This window comes from Nicotiana tabacum, chromosome 7 (assembly GCF_000715075.1).
Source record: "Nicotiana tabacum cultivar K326 chromosome 7, ASM71507v2, whole genome shotgun sequence".
NCBI lineage: Eukaryota > Viridiplantae > Streptophyta > Magnoliopsida > Solanales > Solanaceae > Nicotiana > Nicotiana tabacum.
Genome location: NC_134086.1, coordinates 124,573,216 through 124,592,216, shown reverse-complemented (window position 1 = coordinate 124,592,216; position 19,001 = coordinate 124,573,216). Strand labels below are relative to the sequence as shown.

General features: G+C 38.9%; 2 protein-coding genes across 2 annotated transcripts; both read left to right on the top strand.

The window, feature by feature from the left end:
• Window positions 1-490: 490 nt before the first annotated feature.
• On the top strand, window positions 491-2,322 carry LOC142162269 (uncharacterized). The gene is made up of 2 exons (XM_075218601.1): window positions 491-581; window positions 1,436-2,322. Exons 1-2 carry the CDS (start codon window positions 491-493, stop codon window positions 2,320-2,322), a joined length of 978 nt encoding a protein of 325 aa, XP_075074702.1.
• A 3,509-nt stretch (window positions 2,323-5,831) lies between these two features.
• LOC142162268 (uncharacterized) lies at window positions 5,832-9,106 on the top strand. The gene is made up of 3 exons (XM_075218600.1): window positions 5,832-5,956; window positions 6,153-6,273; window positions 8,522-9,106. Exons 1-3 carry the CDS (start codon window positions 5,832-5,834, stop codon window positions 9,104-9,106), a joined length of 831 nt encoding a protein of 276 aa, XP_075074701.1.
• Window positions 9,107-19,001: the final 9,895 nt, after the last annotated feature.

The window sequence follows — 19,001 nt, the reverse complement described above, 5'->3', positions numbered from 1 at the left end:
ATAAAACTCAAAATCTACTAACCGGATCGACACGAATATGTACGGACTGTTTCGACGACCCTCGACCAAACTCGAACAAACGACGACGAACATGAACCTATGAAGCAACTGAAGCAACAACAACAGTCGACGCGGCAGAAGCGATGCTCGAGCAGCAACAACATCCATGGACGACGACGAGGAAGGGTCAGCCATGGAGTCAACAGCGACGAGGTGCTGTGTCGACGAAACACGAAGAAGAAAGCATTGTTTGGACTGTTGTTCATTGGATGAAGAAGATGAAACAGAAACAACATACCAAACATGGCATCCATGGGGTTTCATAAACAAGAGCAGTGGCGAGAAGCAAGAGCAGTAGCGCGAGCTGAAGCTTGAAGCGGACGACGCAACAGCAGTTGGGTCCGTTCGAAGAAGGTCGATTTATAGGTAGCAGCTGCGACGAGAAAACAGCAGCAGCACGGAGGAGCTGGAGCAGTTGTTGGCTGCGTCAATGGTGGACGTTCGCGATGGTGAGGTCGAGGAAGAAGAAGGCAGAAGCAGCTGGTTGAGGGCAGCCATGGACGACGAGGGTGTGTCGACTGGTATGGCATGGATGGTGGTTGACGGAGGATGAAGGGGACGACGGGGAAGATGAAGCGACGGAGCAGCCATGGGAGGTCGTTTGGTGGTTCTTAGTTTTTTGGAGAAGATGGAGAGTGGGGGCGGGTAGTTTTCTTTAGGTTTTAGGGTTTGTTTTTTTTGTTTTATTTTTTGCAAGATAGAGGTGTTTGGACTTTGGACGGATGTTTTTTGTTAATGGGGCGGACCGGGTCGACCCGATTTGAAGTGGACCGGGTCGACCCGGGTTGAAGTGGACCGGGTCATGGGGAAGGTTGAACAATTGTTTGGGCCTAGGGTTGAAATTTAAAGAAGTGGCCCAATCCGTTTTTTCTTTGTATTTTTGTTCTCTTTTCTTCTTTTATTTTTCTAAAACTAAATTCTAAAAATACTTAAATTATTATTAAGAACTAAATTAAGTTATAAAAGCGCAAATTAACTCCCAATAACAATTAACGCACAATTAAGTAATAATTAAGCATAAAATTGTATATTTGGACATTAAATGCTAAAAATGTAAAAGATGCCATATTTTTGTAATTTTTATTTTTTGTAAACAAACTTAATTACTAACAAATTGTAGAATTAAATCCTACATACAAAATGCGACATATTTTTGTATTTTTATTAATTTAACAAATAAACATGCACAGACAAATACAAATAATTATCCAAAAATATCACAAAATCTCACAAAATTGCACACCAAGGAAAATCATTTTATTTTGAATTTTTTTTTAGGAGTAATTCTCATATAGGGCAAAAATCACGTGCTTACAAGTCCAAACAGTGATATTTGATATCCAATCCTATTGGGTCCAAATTTTCATACTACCAGCTAAAGTGATGAAATTGATAGAGGCTTACTGCAGAAGCTATATATGGTCAGGATCCAATACAATCACAAAGAGAGCATTGATAGCCTGGGACAGAATGTTCTTGCCTAAGTCTGTTGGAGGGTACAATTTATTGAATATCAGAATTTGGAATAAAGCAGCTATAACAAGTGTATACTGGGACTTAGCACAGAAGAAAGACAAGATGTGGATAAAGCAGATTCATACTTATTACATAAAGAGGCAAAGTATAGTGGAGATGAATATACCCCAACAAGCAAGTTGGATGGTGAGAAAGATTATGGAAGCAAGAGGAGTAATCCAGCAATTGCCCACAGTGCAATACAAAAGGACCACAACCAAGCAAATTTATTTGGGCATTCTGGGAAGCTACAACAAGGTGGCATGGAGAACCTTGATGTTTCACAATGAAGCTAGGCCCAAGGCTATATTCACTATGTGGATGAAATGCCATGGGAGGCTAATGACAACAGATAGGCTTGCTAACTGGGGAATCCAAGCAAACACAAGTTGTTGCTTGTGTAATGAAATAGTTGAGTCACATGCACATTTGTTTGGTGAATGCAAATTCACTAACATAGTATGGGGAAGGCTTATGCAATGGATTCAAATCAATGTGAGTCCATCACTGTCATACACACAGAAGATGGCATGGATAATAAAGCAAGCCAAAGGGAGATCATGCAAAGCAAAAATTGTGAAAATGGTATACTCTGAGCATATACATGGGATATGGATGGAGAGAAACAACAGAATTTTTGGAGAGACAATGAAGACTGCAGAACAAGTGGCAAGGGAAATAACATGTTTTTGCAACATAAAAGCTAAAGGAGGAATGAGGGAGAAGATGCAGCAACTTATGTATTGAAAACAATGTACTAACTAGCCAGACATTTAATTAATGTCTTATGTACTGCTTATAAGGTAGGATAGAATAGAAACTTGTATAGACTAAGTGAGCCGAGAATGGTTCTACTGCTTTGTAATGTTCTCTTTGGTGATTAATGGAAAACATAATTACCAAAAAAAAAAAATACATTTACTTTTTAATTTGTGATTATTGCGTTTTTTGGAGATGATAGCAGCAGGATTAGAAGTAACCTATCCCTTAAGCTTAATTCTGGCATTGTATGTTGTTGAAAGAGGAATAATGATAGCATTCTATGCAATGCCTATGTTTTTAATTAGGTGGCTTAATAGAAACGCGAGGAAAGAGTTAATGGTACAAACTAAGACACATTTCCGTAAATAAATATTTTCGCACTCTTCTGCGGATAGGCATGAATACCTATAACACATTAGTACTGAATGTTTTCAAAGAACTTCCTCTTTACTTACCTTCTAACTGAGCTCTAATAGATTTATAATTACATCGTAATGTCTCATGTAGGAATTCGGACTATGAAGACAACAAAATGAATATTTCGAACTATGGCTTTAGAGGACACAAACTTCTAGAGAAAAAGTGATGCAGATGCAATTTGCGGCCCTAGCTAGTGCTTGCCTAACTTAACAAGGGTAATAAAGTGGGAGCAGTGTTCTTAAAGGCAAATGATATAAAGGCTCCAAGGATATGCAGGGCTTTAAGTGTGAAGTAGAATTAAAGCGTGATTTCAGTAGAGTCTGACCTCAATTCGGGTACAACATGGCAGTGCACTAGTAAATTGTCCACGTCTTCTCCCGATCATCTGCACATGAAGCACTATTTTTTTACTTTATAATTACTAATGTCAACAACAACAACAACCTAGTAAAATCTTACAAGTGTGGTCTGGGAGGGTAAAATGTACGCAGACCTTACCCCTACTCCGGAGGAGTAGAGAGCTTGTTTCTGAGATATCCTTAGCTCAAGAAGACGAAAATAGACAATAGAATACCTTCATCAAAAAAATAGACAATAGAATATGTCACAACAACAAAAATCAGAAAAAATAATATAAGCATCCTAGGAAACAAAATAGATGGAAAAGCAATAACAACAACGAGTAAATCACGTTAACTGTACTGTTTTACGAGTAAACAGTTTAATGCCCACCGTGGGACATAGACAGTTGTGATATTACTTTGCTCCATTCATATTTTACTAACGTACTTTGAAGTTTTTATTTAGTAAAGAAAAAATCAGATATGGTACCTAATGATGTCAACAACTCAATCAATGTTGGAACAAACAACGAGCATGAGGATAATTTCCGTGGTGGAGATCAATTGAATGATTTGACTAGTGAAGCCCACATCAATGGAAATGAGGCAACTCCAGTCTGGAAAGACCGAAATAATCGGCGTACGAGGAGTCCTACCCCTGATGATATGAATGATGAACCCGTTGTCGAGACGGTAAAAGTTTTGAGAGCACAACAAAGGAAAATCATGAATCATCTCTCAAGACAGGACCAGATAATTACTAGCTCCAACAAGCACTATCAGTGGCTTCAAATAATTCCAATGGAGGAGTTTGATCCCCTCCCAGCGTACCTACAAATCACATAATGTAAAGAACCGGTAACATCACTTCAAGGGAGGAGTTCAGATCTAATGATAATCAAGCAGGTGGTGCAGGAAGCAGACCCGGGAATGAAAACAACATAGATAATCCTTTTAAAACTAAACTCATGAGGTTCATGAAGGAAATGAATGGTCAGATGGATCAAAATGCTAAAGAATTCCACGCTCGGATGGATTTTATCCTTGGGGAACATCCGGTATTGAAGGACCTAGACTCAAAAAAGTATACTTAATTGCCATTGAAACCAAGTGCGACCCCGGAGTTGATTCCGAAAAGGTTTAAGATGCCGGATATTTTAAAATACGATGGAACTTCGGATTCACAAGAGCACATCACAACTTACACTATGGGTGTAAAGGGAATTGATTTGGCTCTGTTTGAGATCAAATCAGTTTTGCTAAAGAAATTTAGAAAACCCTAACATAGAGAGATTTAACTTGGTATTCGTTCTTACCTGAACATTCAATTGATATGCTTGTAGAATCTTTCATCAAAGCGTATGTTGGGGCAAGAAAAGTCCAAGCTAGGAAGGCAGTTATATTTAGAATCGCTTAAGGAGAATCTGAGTTGTTGTGAGAGTTGTGATCCGTTGCCAAAAGGAGAGAATACAGCTGCCGACAATACCAGATGAATGGCAGCTTAAGCGTTCACTAAAGATCTCAACCCCTTAAGCTCCGATGCCTCAAGGAAGTTGAAAGAAAGTCTATTAGAATTTCAGGCAACCATATGGATTGATGTCTATAATCGATATGAATAAAAAAAATAGAATTGAGGATGATTAGTTGGGTTATTTGGTGTCATCCAAGGGTCGTAATCAAGATCAATATCAAGAAAAGTTCAAAAATGATCTTGATGCAGATAGGAGATCATACAGGAATCGTTTTCAACCTTATTAATCAAATGAAATATCTGATGGGTGTAGAGTTAAAGGTTTTCAGTCGTCAGAAAGATTCAGACCGGATAGAAGGTTAGATAGTGGACGGAGTATTAGAAATTTGTAGGATAAAGAACCACCGGATCTCAAGATTCAGGATATCCCCGACTATAGGATTACAATTTTAATATAAGCAAGGTTCCCAAAACCAATTTGATCAGACCCAGTCTAAGGGATCCTAATTTATGGTGTGAGTTCCAAGGTACACATGGTCATAGGACTGGGGACTGGCGACACTTACGTGAAGAAGTAGAAATGTTGTTAACTAATGGTCATCTTAGGGAATTTTTAAGTAACCAGGCTAAGAATAACTACGGTAGGAATCAAGATGCGAAGGAATTAAAAAAAAACAACCACAGGGTCTCCCTGCCTAATAATAAAAATGATTTTTGGTGGGGTTCAAGTAAATGGGGCGACATTTTCTGCAGTGGAAAAGATGAAGATATCAGTCACTCATGGCAAGAGAATCCTAGAAGCATTAGAAGATGATGAAATCACCTTTATGGAGAAAGATGTTGACCTTTTTTACCGCTCAATGATGCTATGGTAATATCTTTAAATGTTTTAGATTTTAAAATCAAGCGTGTGTTGGTTGATCCAATTAGTTCAACCAATATCATCCAATTAGGGTCTTGGAACAAGCAAAGCTAACCAAAAATACACATAGTTCTGGTGATAAATCTTTTGGCGAAGTTCAACTTAACAAGCGTAGCGACCCGATGAGAGATCGTGTTTCCTACATATGCCGAAGGGGTGGCGAAATCCACTTTGTTCAGATTTGTGGATGGCGATATGGGCTACAATATGATTCTTGGTAGGACATGGATCCATGAAATGAAGGATGTTCTATAAACTTACCATTAATTATTGAAGTTCCCTACATTGGATGGGATTAAGAAGATTAGAGGTGACCAACCTTCTGCAAGGAAAATGAATGATGTCACCTTATCTAGAAGTAAGGAAGAAGGAATCAACAAATAGCAACTATAGGAATCAGTTTCAACTTCCTTTCCGATCCCGGTTGAAGATGATGGAGAGAAAGAGACATAAGATATTTATCAGGTACCCAGATCATTCCAGGCACCAGAAGAAAATCATGCAACGAAATCAATCGCAGAAGAGCTTGGACAAATTGCTCTATTCATGGAATTCCTGGAGATGAAGGTTTACTTGGGAACATGGTTGAGCTCCGACCTCAGGTTTAAAGTTATTGAATTTTTTAAAACTAACATTGATTATTTTGCATGATCTTATTCAGATATGATAGACATTCCACTGGAAGTGGTTGTCCACAAGTTAATTTTGACCTTATTTTCCCTCCGATAAAGCAGAAGAAGCGGTTGATAGCTGAGGTCAGAAACATGTTTGTAAAAGAAGAGGTAACCAGGTTGCTAAATATAGGTTCAATACGTGAAGTAAGTTATCCTGGTTGGTTAGCTAGTGCAGGAGTTGTACCCAAAAAGAATAATAAATTTAGAATGTGTATAGACCATAAGGATTTAAATAATCTTTCCCTAAGGATTCTTTTTCATTGCCAAACATCAACCAACTGATCGATGGCTGTGCATAGGCTGTTGAGTTTCCTTGATGTATACTTTGGGTATAATCAAATTAGGATGTACCCGGAGAATCAAGAAAAAACCGTATTTATTACAAATTTTGGGATGTATTGTTATAATGTGATGCCTTTTGGGCTTAAAAATGATGGAGCCACTTAGCAAAGTCGAATTGGTAAAACATTAAAGTCTATATTGATAACATGTTGGTTAAGTCACTCAGTGTAGGAGATCATTTGAATTATGTTCAAGAAACATATGACATCTTGAGGAAGTACAACATGAAGTACAGTCCGAAGAATTGCGCTTGTGGAGTTGGGTCCGGGAAATTTCTTGGCTTTTTGGTTTCTCAAAGAGGAATTAAAGTAAATCCTGACAAGATTAAGGCCATAGAAGATACCCTGACCAACTGAAGAGTGTAAAGGAGGTGCAAAGATTGGCCGGCAGGTTGGCGGCCCTTAGCAGATTCATATCAAGTTCATCAGAGAAATTTCACAGTTTCTTTTCAATATTAAAGAAGAAGAATGAATTCTTGTGGACTCTGGAGTGCCAACAAGTGTTGAAAGACTTGAAAAGGTATTTATCCAGTCCTCCATTAATGTCTAAACCGAAGGGGAAAATAATTATATTTAGCGGTATCAGAAGTTTCTATGAGTGCAGTTCTAGTCTGAGAGGAAGAAGGTATGCAATTCCCTATATATTACATTAGTAAAATACCGTTAGATATGGAAACACGTTATACACACCTGGAAAAGTTGGTTCTAGCTCTCGTAGTCGCCTCTCGAAATCTTAGACCCTACTTTCAATGTCACCCAATAGCCGTTGTAACGACTTTACCCAGAGGAACGTCCTTCATAAACTTGAATTATTGGGTCGATTGGCTAAATGGACAGTTAAAATTAGTGAATTTGATATTGAATATAAACCTCGGACTGCGATTAAGTCACAAGTTTTGGCTAACTTTATGGCTGATTTTAGTACGGGGATGATGCCTTTAACTGCAAATAAAAAATGATTATGGTATCGGGAACTGCTTTTGGTGTATGGATTTTATTTATAGATGGAATATCTAACGTAAAAGGTTCCGGTCTTGGGATAGTATTACTCACTCCTTCAGGAAAAATCCTGAGACAATCCATTCAAACTGTTTCCTTGACTAGCAATAAAGTCGAGTATGAGGCTATGGTTGTAGGACTTGAATTAGCTCAGGGACTCATCTCCGAGGTGATTGAAATAAAGTGTGATTCCCAACTGGTGATAAATTAGATATATGGGATCTTTGGTGCCAAAGAAGATCGCATGCAGCAGTACTTGAACAAAGTTCAAATTTTACTTTCCCGATTTAGGGAGTGGTCAACGATCCATATTCTAAGATAATAGAATGTGGAGTTGATGCACTGGCCAACTTAGGTTCATCCATGAAAATGAAATGAGTTGATTTCGGTGTAGTTGTTCATCAGTTGTATTCACTCCTAGACATGGATGACTACTGCGAAGTTAACTCAAACAACCTAATCTAGGATTGGATAAACATGTTTATAGAATATTTAAGGCATGGAAAATTTCCTGATGATTCTAAAGCCTCCTAAGCAATATGAACAAAAGCTGCCCGGTATTGTTTTTTGATGGACAATTATACTGACGATATTTTCTGGGTTGGTTGGCTCGGTGTTTAGGACCATCGAAAGTTGATTATGTGATGAGGGAAGTTAATGAAGAAGCTTGTGTAAATCACTCCGGTGCGATTTCGTTGGTGCTCAAGTTAATGAGAGCGGTTACTATTGGCTCCGAATGGAGCAAGATGCAAAGGTGTTGGTACAAAAATGTGATCAGTGCCAACGTCATGCTTAACTGGTACATCAGCCGGTAGAACTTTTATATTCAGTGGGGTCACCTTTTCCATTCATAAAATGAGGGATGAATATAGTTAGTCCTACCTCAAGGTCCCAGGTAGGTAAAATTTCTTTTAGTTTTGATTGATTATTTCACTAAATGGGTTGAAGCATGTGCTCTCATGAAGGTTGGATAACTAGAAGTGATTGATTTTATTTGGGATCATATCATCGTCCAGTTTGGAGTACCAAAAGAAATTGCTTGTGACAATGGGCCACAATTTATAGGTTTCAAGATTACAAAATTCCTAGAGGGATTGAAGGTTAAAAGGATCACGTCTTCCTCATACCATCCAACTGCTAACGGTCAAGAGGTGTCAACTAACAAGGTGATAATTCAAGACCTCAAAAAGAAATTAGAGGATGCTAAAGGCAGGTGTCCTGAAGAGCTACTGACAGTATTGTGGGCGTACCGAACAACGACAAAGTCGAGCACAGTAAAAATACCTTTTCCCCTTGTGTACGGTGCAAAAGATTTGATTTCAGTGGAGATAGGTGAACCGACCATGAGGTATTACCGGGTAAACGAGCAGGAGAATGATGAAGCAATGTTGATTAAGTTGGACTTACTTGAGGAGCATCAAAACTTGGCTTATGTAAGGATGATGGCGCAAAAACAAAGGATAGAAAGATACTACAATTATAGAAAACATCTCTGTTATTTCAAAGTCGGAGATTTGGTCTTACGGAAGATAACTCATAATACATGGGAAGTCAATGCCGGAAAGTTGAGGCCTATCTGGGAAAAACCTGACCGAATTTAAGCTATAATTGATAAAGGTTCATATCAACTGAAAAATCAAGATGAAGTAAAATTACCAAGCAACTAGAACGTGACTCACCTCAAAAGGTACTATTATTGAATATTCTTGATGGAACTGAAAGTATGCGCTGCACTCTTTTTTTCTTCATCCAGTTTTTGCCCCAAATAGATTTCTTAGAAGGTTTTTAATTAGACAACAACATAAAGCTTGCTCCAAAGAAGGATAGTCAATAGCAACAAGAACTCCAGTGCTCGAATACTTTGCATCCAAAAACGGGAGGAGAGGGAGAGAACTATCGTATTCAAAGCACTAAAATTGTAAATGAAATCGGAGACTGCTGGAAGCGAAAACTATATATTGAACATAAAAGTTCAGTTGAAATGAAAGACCTCGAGTCAGGACCGAGGACTGTATGACCAGCTCTATAAAAATAAGTAGTACAAATTTGCCGCATGTATTGGTAGTTTTTTTTTTACATAAGTGAATGTATAAACTTTTGGCTTATGTAAATGTAACTTTGAAATAGAAGGAATAAAATAAAAGTCTTTTTGTATTAAAATCTTATTTATTTTCCAAATGATATGGTTTTTCCTTTCGCTAAAATGTTACCTAAACTTCAAATGCAAGTGCTGGAATGAACATGAGTCGTCCTATTCAAGAGCACTGTATACATAAGGGCCCTCTTATGAAACCCTCATAATTAAAAGGTAAAAATCAAAATTATAAATGTAATAGCCTAGCCTGCTAGTGATATTGTCCGCTTTGGGCCTAGGCCCTCACGGGTTTCAAACGCCTCACTAGGGCCTAAGGACTGTTAACTTATATACCCAATATCTATCTTGTGTTTTGACAATGTGGGACTCTGTCTAAAGTCTGGCGTGTTACATACACCCCTTCTTATGGACTCTGTTGCATCTTGCGGAGATGAAGATTGTTCAGCACCTTCATCCGTATCTTCTTCATTATCTTCAACTTCTTCCTCAGTTTCCGAGGACTCTAAGCAAGTGCTCGAGAAGCTTGAAGCAGTGGGCCGGACATGAATATTCTCGAAGGCAGTTGTCTCCAAGGCAAGGGCTTCAACAATGCAGACATCTATATTTGAAATGCCTTCTTTAGCATCCTCCAAAGTTTTTCTCCTTATGTGATAAACTGCATGAGTTTTCTCAAGCAAGAAATAATCTTCTTGATCTCAAAGTTTGGCTTGGAGCCTTTGGATTTTCGATTGCAACCACTCATTATCAACCTTCAAGATGTCATAGGTCATGGAAAGGTCAGTATTGGTCATCGCATGTTTGCGATTTTGCTCCATCACTCTTTTGAGCCTTTCTTCCATTCTTGTGCTCTTCTCCTCAGCCGCAGTAGCTTCCTCGATTTTCAACCTAATTTTTCTTCCAGGATGTTGATTATTTCCATGGAAGCAGACTCGCGTTCGACTGCCAAAGTCACGACATCCTGCAGCTCTTCCTACATGATCTTCAATTTAGCTAGTTCAGCATGCAACTAAGTGACCCCTCGGCTATGGGCTATCTTTTCTTGCTCAGTCTGATCCAATCGAGCTTCAAGTTTGCCTATGTGAGCAAGCTTTGCCTCTAGAGCCGGGAGGCGCTTGGCAAGTTGATCCCGCTCAACTTGATCCCGTTCAACACCAAGTTGATCCTGCTCAGCGTTAAGTGCTTATTTATCCAGGATCATCTTTTGTAAGCCTTCGGAGGCAATGAGGTTAGTCTGTAAAGACAAAATTTGAAGTTATCAAAGGTCGTGTTTAACAAGTATAAAGGAGGAGCTAAAAATGAAAGGATACTTGAACGACGAGATGCATGTTGTTATTGATCAGACTTTCAGTAGAAAGAGCATCCATTTTCCTCCAGTCTTTATCCAAAGCCAAAGGCTTCAAGTAGTTGTCGATCTCCACCGGCTTGGAAAGCAAATGACATTCATCCGAAATCGAAAAGGTAACACTATGTTTGTCATTAGGGTTCCAAGTAGATGCCGGGAAGGAATTTTCTATGTTCACTTGATTGGATGATCGGGGGGAAACACACATCTTCCTCTTGTTCGGTTGGGACTGGTGGCGAGGCAAGATCTGGTGATGTAACAGAAGTTGAAGGAGCATCTGAAGAAAAACCCTTCTAACCGGAGGCGACAACTGGAGCCCGGAAGCGGGATCCCACATTTTCAACTAATTCAAACTCTTGAAAGATTCCTTCTACATCCTCCGGCTGAGTTGAGGAAGTTCTTCTTTTTCTTCTTCTCCGAAGAAACCGTTTCATCATCATCCTCAGTTTTATCTTAATCAAGGACCACTGTGGTCAGTCTTTTCAGGATCTCTTCTGTAACATAGGGTTTCTCCTTTGCCTCAGATTTAGAGGTATGCTTTCTTTTCGGTTTTTTCCTTGGCTGGGGACTCTAGGAAGATGTGCCTTCGATGCAGTCACGAGCCGTATTCCGGTCAAGGGCTTCTTAAATCCATTATTGTGCCACTTTTGGGTCATGTAAAACCACAACGGTAGGACAAACAAAAGATCTCTTTGGAAGACCTACATATTGTTGTAAGAAGTCAAAAATTATCTCTTGTATAGTGATAAAAGTTAAAAAAGGAAAGGGGAAGCTTTTTCTCACCATAGTTCTTGCCTTTCCAGTTGAACCTGACTGAAATTTCCTTCCACATATGGGAATCTAGTGTGAAAGTATCTAGAATTTTCTGAACCCATTGAGTTAGGTTCTCAACTGCAGGAGGAACCCAACTGGTGGCTGAAATAAAAAGAAAAAATGTTTAGTAAAGAGGGGAAATTCCTTTAAAACAGTAAAATAATGATATTAAGAAAGCTTACGGGTGTAGTTCCAAGATTCGGGAATAGGAGATATTGACGCCGGTAAAATGTCCCCAAGAGCAACAAAAGCAAACCTCTCCATCCAACCACGATCGTTGTCGTCATCAACACTAGTAACGATGGCATGGTAATCACGTTTGCTGAGTTTGATCACGCCTCCACGGTTTAGGGGCATAGAGATTGATCATATGAGCAAGAGTTAGGTTTTCCTGAGTTCGGGAACAGAGGAATCGAAGGCAAGCCACAGTGTGCCATATTGTCGGTCCTACTTGAGCTAAACAAACTCGGTAGTTCCGACAAAAGTCCAAGATGATTAAGTCTATTTTCTTGCCAAGTCTTAAAGTAAAAGGGTAAGTGTAAAAGTAAATGTACCCTGGTCTGCTGAATGTAATACTCTCCACTTCATTGGGGGCTAAAACCATAATGTTATTCCAGTCACATTCCTCTTTTACAAAAGGAATACTGGATGGGTGAATAGAATAGGGATATTCACCAACACCTCTATTTCTGTCATTATCAGGTTCAGGAGGTTTCTTTTGAACATGGAGATCCTTTTAGCAATACAACTAAGAAGGGATGATCTTGTTAGTAGAGGGAGGTCCGACACCAGGTTTTTTAGATTGTTCTTCTTGGATGGGCCGCCGCCGATAAGGGTATTCAAAACCGAACCGAAGCTTAATGGCTTATTGGTATCGGGTTAACGGTTTAACAGACGATGAACGGATTGAATTTTTTTATTAACGGCTTATCAGTTTGGGGGTGTCACGCCCCAAACTAGGGGAGGCACGACTGGAACTCAATACTGAATTCGATTGAGTTAGCCACTAAACATACTAGATAACTAAACTGGGGGCCCAACAGATCGGGCAGCACAACATCTAAATTACTAAGCCTGGACCATTAAGGTCATGACCTGAATAATAATAAGCCATATCAACAAAGGTAGACGAGCCAAAATAATAAAGTACTAGCTGGCCGACGAGGCCACGATTGGAGACATACATGCCTACACTCATATATATATATACATGCCAAGTCTATGGGCTGGAGACTGAAAACTGCAAAAAGAAACTCAGAATACGGTGTCCACAATAGCCTCTAAGAGTGTCATAAGCACTGTCGGGACAAGGACCCGACTATACCCAAACTGTACAACAAAAGTAACCATCCTATGAAAGCTCCAGGTAGAGGTGAAGCTTACCAACTCACAACTGAACCCCGAAATCCTAGCGGAGGGGTCGATCAGAGTCTCTACCTAGACCTGCACGCATGAAGCAAAAATGCAGTGTCCCTAGACAATGGGACATCAGTACGAATAAAAATATACTGGTATCTAAGGCAGAAAGTAGAATCATACATAGCTGATGTAAAAAGGTAATAAAGATACCACCTGATACTGAAACTCTGATAGCCTCCATGGCCGACATCCGACCTCATAGTAATAAAATATGCATGGTATGCTCGTGTAATCGTATGTCGTGAATACATATATATTAATGTAAATGCATGACATACCCAACCAAATGCTAGCAATGGCGGTCTCTCCCAGTAGCTAACCGGTATCATATTGCCAACCTAACCAAATGCTAGAAATGGCGGTCACTCCCGGTAGCTAACCGGTATCATATTGCCAACTTGTGGCCATATGTACAATATATATAGTTTTTCGGGCAAATAGGCCTCTTACCTCCGATTATAGCTCGAAGTCCATGCATAATATTCCATGTATGATATGAACTTTGAATGCACATAATAGGCCATAACAAGAACTTAAACAATCTTGGCTCATTGGTACTCTTATTCTCATAATCTCATAATCACCTTCGTATCGCATACAATTGTCTCGTGGAACCTTATATGTTTTTTTTGAGTAAGCTTGAAAACTTAACTCGACTTTTAGAAAGATAACTTAACTCTGAAGATGTTCATAAAAAGTTTAAGATGCTTCACTTAGTCCTTATACCTGATTTCTTGATATTTAGTAAAAGAAAGTATTTCAAAAATCAAGTATTTTAGAAGTTTAAACATAAAAATTATATTTGAAATTTTTGAAAATCGACGTGTCACTTTAGAGATTTTAAAATACACTTTAACAAGGAAGAAGGACTGATCGCAAATACTAAATGCCTTTGTTTTTTTAGTCACACAATCCAAAGACGAATACGAATTCATATATATAGACATATAGTTAAGAAAGCCAACAAAATGACATATATAAATGTCGAATACCCTATTTAACTAAATGAGTGGAATATCAACCTAATAACATCATGAAAATACTTCAGCTATGATCCCAATGTCTTTCACAGAAGGTCTTTCTAGCAATAGAATAGTAAAATATCAGATTTGATGTCTTAGGGATTTCCCAAAATTCGTGCTAAAAGGAAGAACGGAGCTTAGCCTTAACATACCTTTCCAACGAACGTCTGAATGCCTGTAGTTCCTTCACGAAAGTTGTTCCTTACGTCCTAAGCTTCGCAAACACTATATATATTAGCTTATACGCACTTATAAACAGTTCATAATTGAATTTAAATTGGCAGATTTGCCAAATGACCCTAACTTGACGAAACGTCCGTAGAACTTTGTAAAAACGATCATAAAAGAGTCCCAAGATGATTACCTTGGCAAACCAAGTATAAAACCTGAAAAACCATCAAGAACAACAAATTCGTATCTTCCAAGAATAGCTCCAAACACAGCTAATAGAAGGGGGAAACGATTGCAAAGTGTAGCGATTGCGTTTCTAGGCACGGGGGCAAACTTTAACTATAGAAATCGTTAAAAACACACCTTAATCACTCAAGAACACCATGGAACCTTCTCTTCAGCTTGCTCACTGTTATGGGACTAAAATGAAATGTTTTGATGTCTTAAAAGTTGAATTTGCCGACTTATACCACTTGTTTGACCCGACCCGGTTCGCGACCCGGTTTCAGCCCGGACAGTCCGCGGTAAAACAGTCCTAACTTTTTACTCCGATGTCGGTTTGATATGATATTTTTTTGGTTGCGAACTAGACTCGTAGACCTTCGATTTGGTAGGTTGTGGGTCCCATAAATATTTATATATTGGGATAAATGGTCTGATACATTTGACCCAAAGTTTAGAAAAATTATTAGAGAAATTTATGATAACTTTAGTCGACCTTTATTTCGCAACTTGCTTGACTCCAAAACTTAACATGTGACTAGTGTGATATTATAATATCTCATAACACATTATTATTAGCATATTAGACACTCTTAGTCTTATCCCAGAGGTGCAAGTTAACTTAAACCTTCCGAACGCGCGGGGTGCTACCCAAGCCATTTCTTTAACCACGAACCTTTGTTTAAGGGATTCCTTTGACCTAAAGCTTTAGTTTAGTTCCTTGATATTACCATATATTTTCAGTCTTATTCTCCCAATGTGCTATACCCAATCATATATACCTAATATAACCACGCCACGTTACGTATATTACGTAAGAGAAGAGAGAAAAAAACACATGGGGTCTCATAGTCTCCCCCCTTAATCAATTTTCTTAACGGATAATCCGTTAACCCATTAAGAATATATATATATATATATATTAAATATCAAAAACGCTTCTACTTCCAGTACTCTATCTCTAACCCTAGCCTAGGGACCGTAACAATAGATGTTCATGCGATCTAGTTATCAATGATAGAGTTCCCCACTTGGATTAAAGCCAAAAAGACATAGTCTTAGCTTATTCTGACTCGGTCATCCTGTCATATCTTTGACACTCAGCTCATCTTCTCATAAGCTCATGTTATACTAAGCTTAGCACCTCTCATGACAGTTGACAGATGTACATTTTAACCTTAGAACAGTCGTGTCACCTTGCTTGAACTATTCAAACATTCTCTGTAACACACTTATTCCACTAAATAGAAGGAAACTTTTAGTAATTAGTACTTCATAAGAAGTCATACACTATCAGACCTCCTTAAAGGATATAATTGTACCTATCTGTATCCTTGTCCAACGTCTTACAGTAACCTTATCATGGTTGCCACTCTCTATGCAATGTGTTCTGCTTTTTTCACTCTACAACTCATGACACACTACATGGCGTTAATAGACATGTATGTCCGGACTCAATGTGTAATTTCTTATTCTGAATTTGTATGCTAGGCTATCAGCAAACAATCAATGCATACAAGATTGAATTAGGCCGATAAACCGCCCGATAAGAGCTAAACCGATACCAATCCGCCCGATATTTTATCGGGTGGCTAGCGGATTAATACATTTAAAAGCCGATAACAGATAAGCCAAACCGTTAAGAGTAAATAACCGTCCAATCCGCCCGATAAGCAGCCTAGCCGTCGATGCAAGTTCATGTGTAATCGAAAGATGAAATAGCCGAAACATGGTGATGTAAAGTACGAATTTGTAAGTTTTTACTGAGAAAATGGGAATTGCAGAAAAGCTTTAGGAAGACTTAGAGAAGAAAGTTTGTAAAAGTTAAAGATGAAAGTGGTGAAAAGGGAGAAGTTTATAGGCGGCACAATGCAAGGCCATCATTACCTAGGTAACTGGTGAAAATACTTGTTGAATTGAAGGTTAACACGTGTGCGGCTCGTTAAATGCAAAGAGATGTACGTTCTTTCAAGTGTCAGAAATCGTTCAAAAACTTTCCTGCCAAGAAAAAAAGTCTTATTTACTTCCCGGTCACATCAAGTTGAGTCACCGAAAAGTAGGGGGACTATCTGTAAAAGATAAAATTTAAAAATGACATGTGGATGTTCATTAAGTGAACACGTGGTGTAGACACCGGATTTTTGACCCTCCCCGAGAATTTTCACATTTTTAGCGTGAATATGTGAAATTAGGTCTAATATGCCTATTTTAACTATTTTTACTTAATTTCGTTGCAAAAAGAAAAATTACAAAAAATATTTATACAAATTTTAGTTTATGTATTTCTCATAAACTTGAAAAATACAAAAATTGCACTTTATTTTTGTACTTTATATAATTTCGAAAATTACAAAAAAATAATAATTCTATTAAGGTTTTGTAGTCATTTTAATTTTTGAAAAATACAAAAATATTACTTTATATTTTATCCTTATTTAAAAACGAAAATTACAAAAAAAATAGTTTTATTAATGCTTTGTAGCTATTTTAAATCTTGAAAAATATATTAAAAAATATATAGTTTTGTTTAAATATTAGTCTTATTTTTGTAGTTATTTTGCTTACATAGGATTAGTCGAACAACGTTGTGTTCTTAATCGGGTCCGGGCAAAAGAATAATATTCGGGTTCAAATTACCCGCTTTTAGGCCTAATTTCGGACCTAGTCCATAATAATCCGAGTCCACCACACATGAAGGGACACACGTGGGGAACACGGACGTAATCCCATACACGGGGAACCCCACCACGCGTGGGGAACATAAGCCTCGAACCCCACCACGCGTGGGGCTCATTTTTCTGGGCAAACCCATTACAAAACACGGACAAAACATTTTGAAGAGAGGGGAACTTTTGAAAGAAAAAGACGGGACTTTGGAGATTTTGAAAAAAAACCTGAGGCACTGTACATCTTCTTCTTCCAAAAGAAGAAGAAGAAACAGAAACCCTACGGACCAAAACGAGCAACCCCCCCAACGCCTCGACACCGTCCAAACACCACCCAACCAATTCCCCCACTGCCCAAAACCATAACCAACACCCCAAAACCACCATAACTGGCCGGAAAACGAACCAGAAAACCCCATCGTCGACCTTACCACCAAACACCATGACCATCGCCTCCTTCCTCCATTAAATTCGGCGAGCCCTGCTGCTTCGTCACAACCCCCCGCCGCTACCAGCTCCCTCCACCTCCGTCAACTGTTCGAACGACCATAACCACCGGAGCCCCGTCGACCTTCCACATCTGCTTCTTCCTCAAGCCAAACGACCATTGTCCACGTCGCCCAAACCACCAGCTGCGTCATCACTGCCACCAACCACCATGGCAGCCTCACCACCTTGACCGAACGACCCTTCATCCCTCGTCGATCAGCAGCTATCGCTGCTGCATCGTCCAGCCAGTAGTCCACGCCTTCACGTCCAAACAAATGCCAGAAGAACCCTAAACCACCACGTTCTTCTCCTTCAAACAAAACCCTAAACCAGTCGCCACCCCCACGTCCAAACGATCGTCTGTAACGTCCAACCATGAATCACCCTCCCTCCTTGCCACGACTGACCGAAAAAAACACGCACACGCCAGCTGAAACTTAACCGAAAACATTCGAAAAGTAGCCCAGAAGTTCTGTCCGGGGTGAGGTCGTTGAGGTCGTCTTTGGTTCGTCGAGGTCCGGTACGTCGAGGTTGTTGTCCGAGGTTTCGTCGCAGGTCCAACGCATCGGACGATAATATCAAGTAGGTTATCTCTGTCCGTGTCCTTCATATTTGTGGTTTAGTAACATGTACATGTGTTTGTTGAAATACAATCCTAGTTCATGCGAATAGTATGCAAATGAGCGAGACATATTCATATGATGTTTGTAAATCACTATTTCTTGTTAATTAACTCCGTATGATATTGAAATTTGGTCGTGAATGCATTTCCTTTGTTCCGTCATGTTAAGTAGTTATTCGGCATTTTATTTCTTCATGCTCAGATTATTGTTATCTAAATGTTTGTCTTAATAGTTGTTTGTACATGCAGTAGTAATGTTAAAATCATAGTAGTAATTTAATCCCGCGGGAAAATACTCGTTTCATCAAATAAGTTTAATCGACAACCCATGACCTCGCGAAGTAGCAAAGAAATGTAGTCATTTTAGCCTTGTCCTTTTCTAAAGAAAAAAGAGAATAAATAAAAAAAACGAGACTAGCTTCGCCAAAATAAATGTACAGATTGTGGAGCCCTCCCACAATATATGTATTAAATACTTAGATTCCGGGTCGGGCCGTTTAGCGAATTTCACGGCCCTACCCAAAATAACAATACGCTAGTTGCGTTAGGCACGCTTTTAATAATTTATCTTCCTAAACTCGGGTGCACATTTATGTGACTCAAATCCCAATCCCAACAGAGTTGAAATGTAGCTC

What these genes read in the sequence shown, in the direction of transcription:
- LOC142162269 (XM_075218601.1), top strand. Translation starts at nt 491, where the DNA reads ATGGTGGACGTTCGCGATGGTGAGGTCGAGGAAGAAGAAGGCAGAAGC. An exon ending in CGACGAGGGTGTGTCGACTG is followed by an intron (nt 582 to 1,435) that starts GTATGGCATGGA and finishes TCATACTACCAG; the next exon opens with CTAAAGTGATGAAATTGATA.
- LOC142162268 (XM_075218600.1), top strand. Translation starts at nt 5,832, where the DNA reads ATGTCACCTTATCTAGAAGTAAGGAAGAAGGAATCAACAAATAGCAAC. An exon ending in AGACATAAGATATTTATCAG is followed by an intron (nt 5,957 to 6,152) that starts GTACCCAGATCA and finishes GATCTTATTCAG; the next exon opens with ATATGATAGACATTCCACTG. An exon ending in ACATGTTTGTAAAAGAAGAG is followed by an intron (nt 6,274 to 8,521) that starts GTAACCAGGTTG and finishes ATCATCGTCCAG; the next exon opens with TTTGGAGTACCAAAAGAAAT.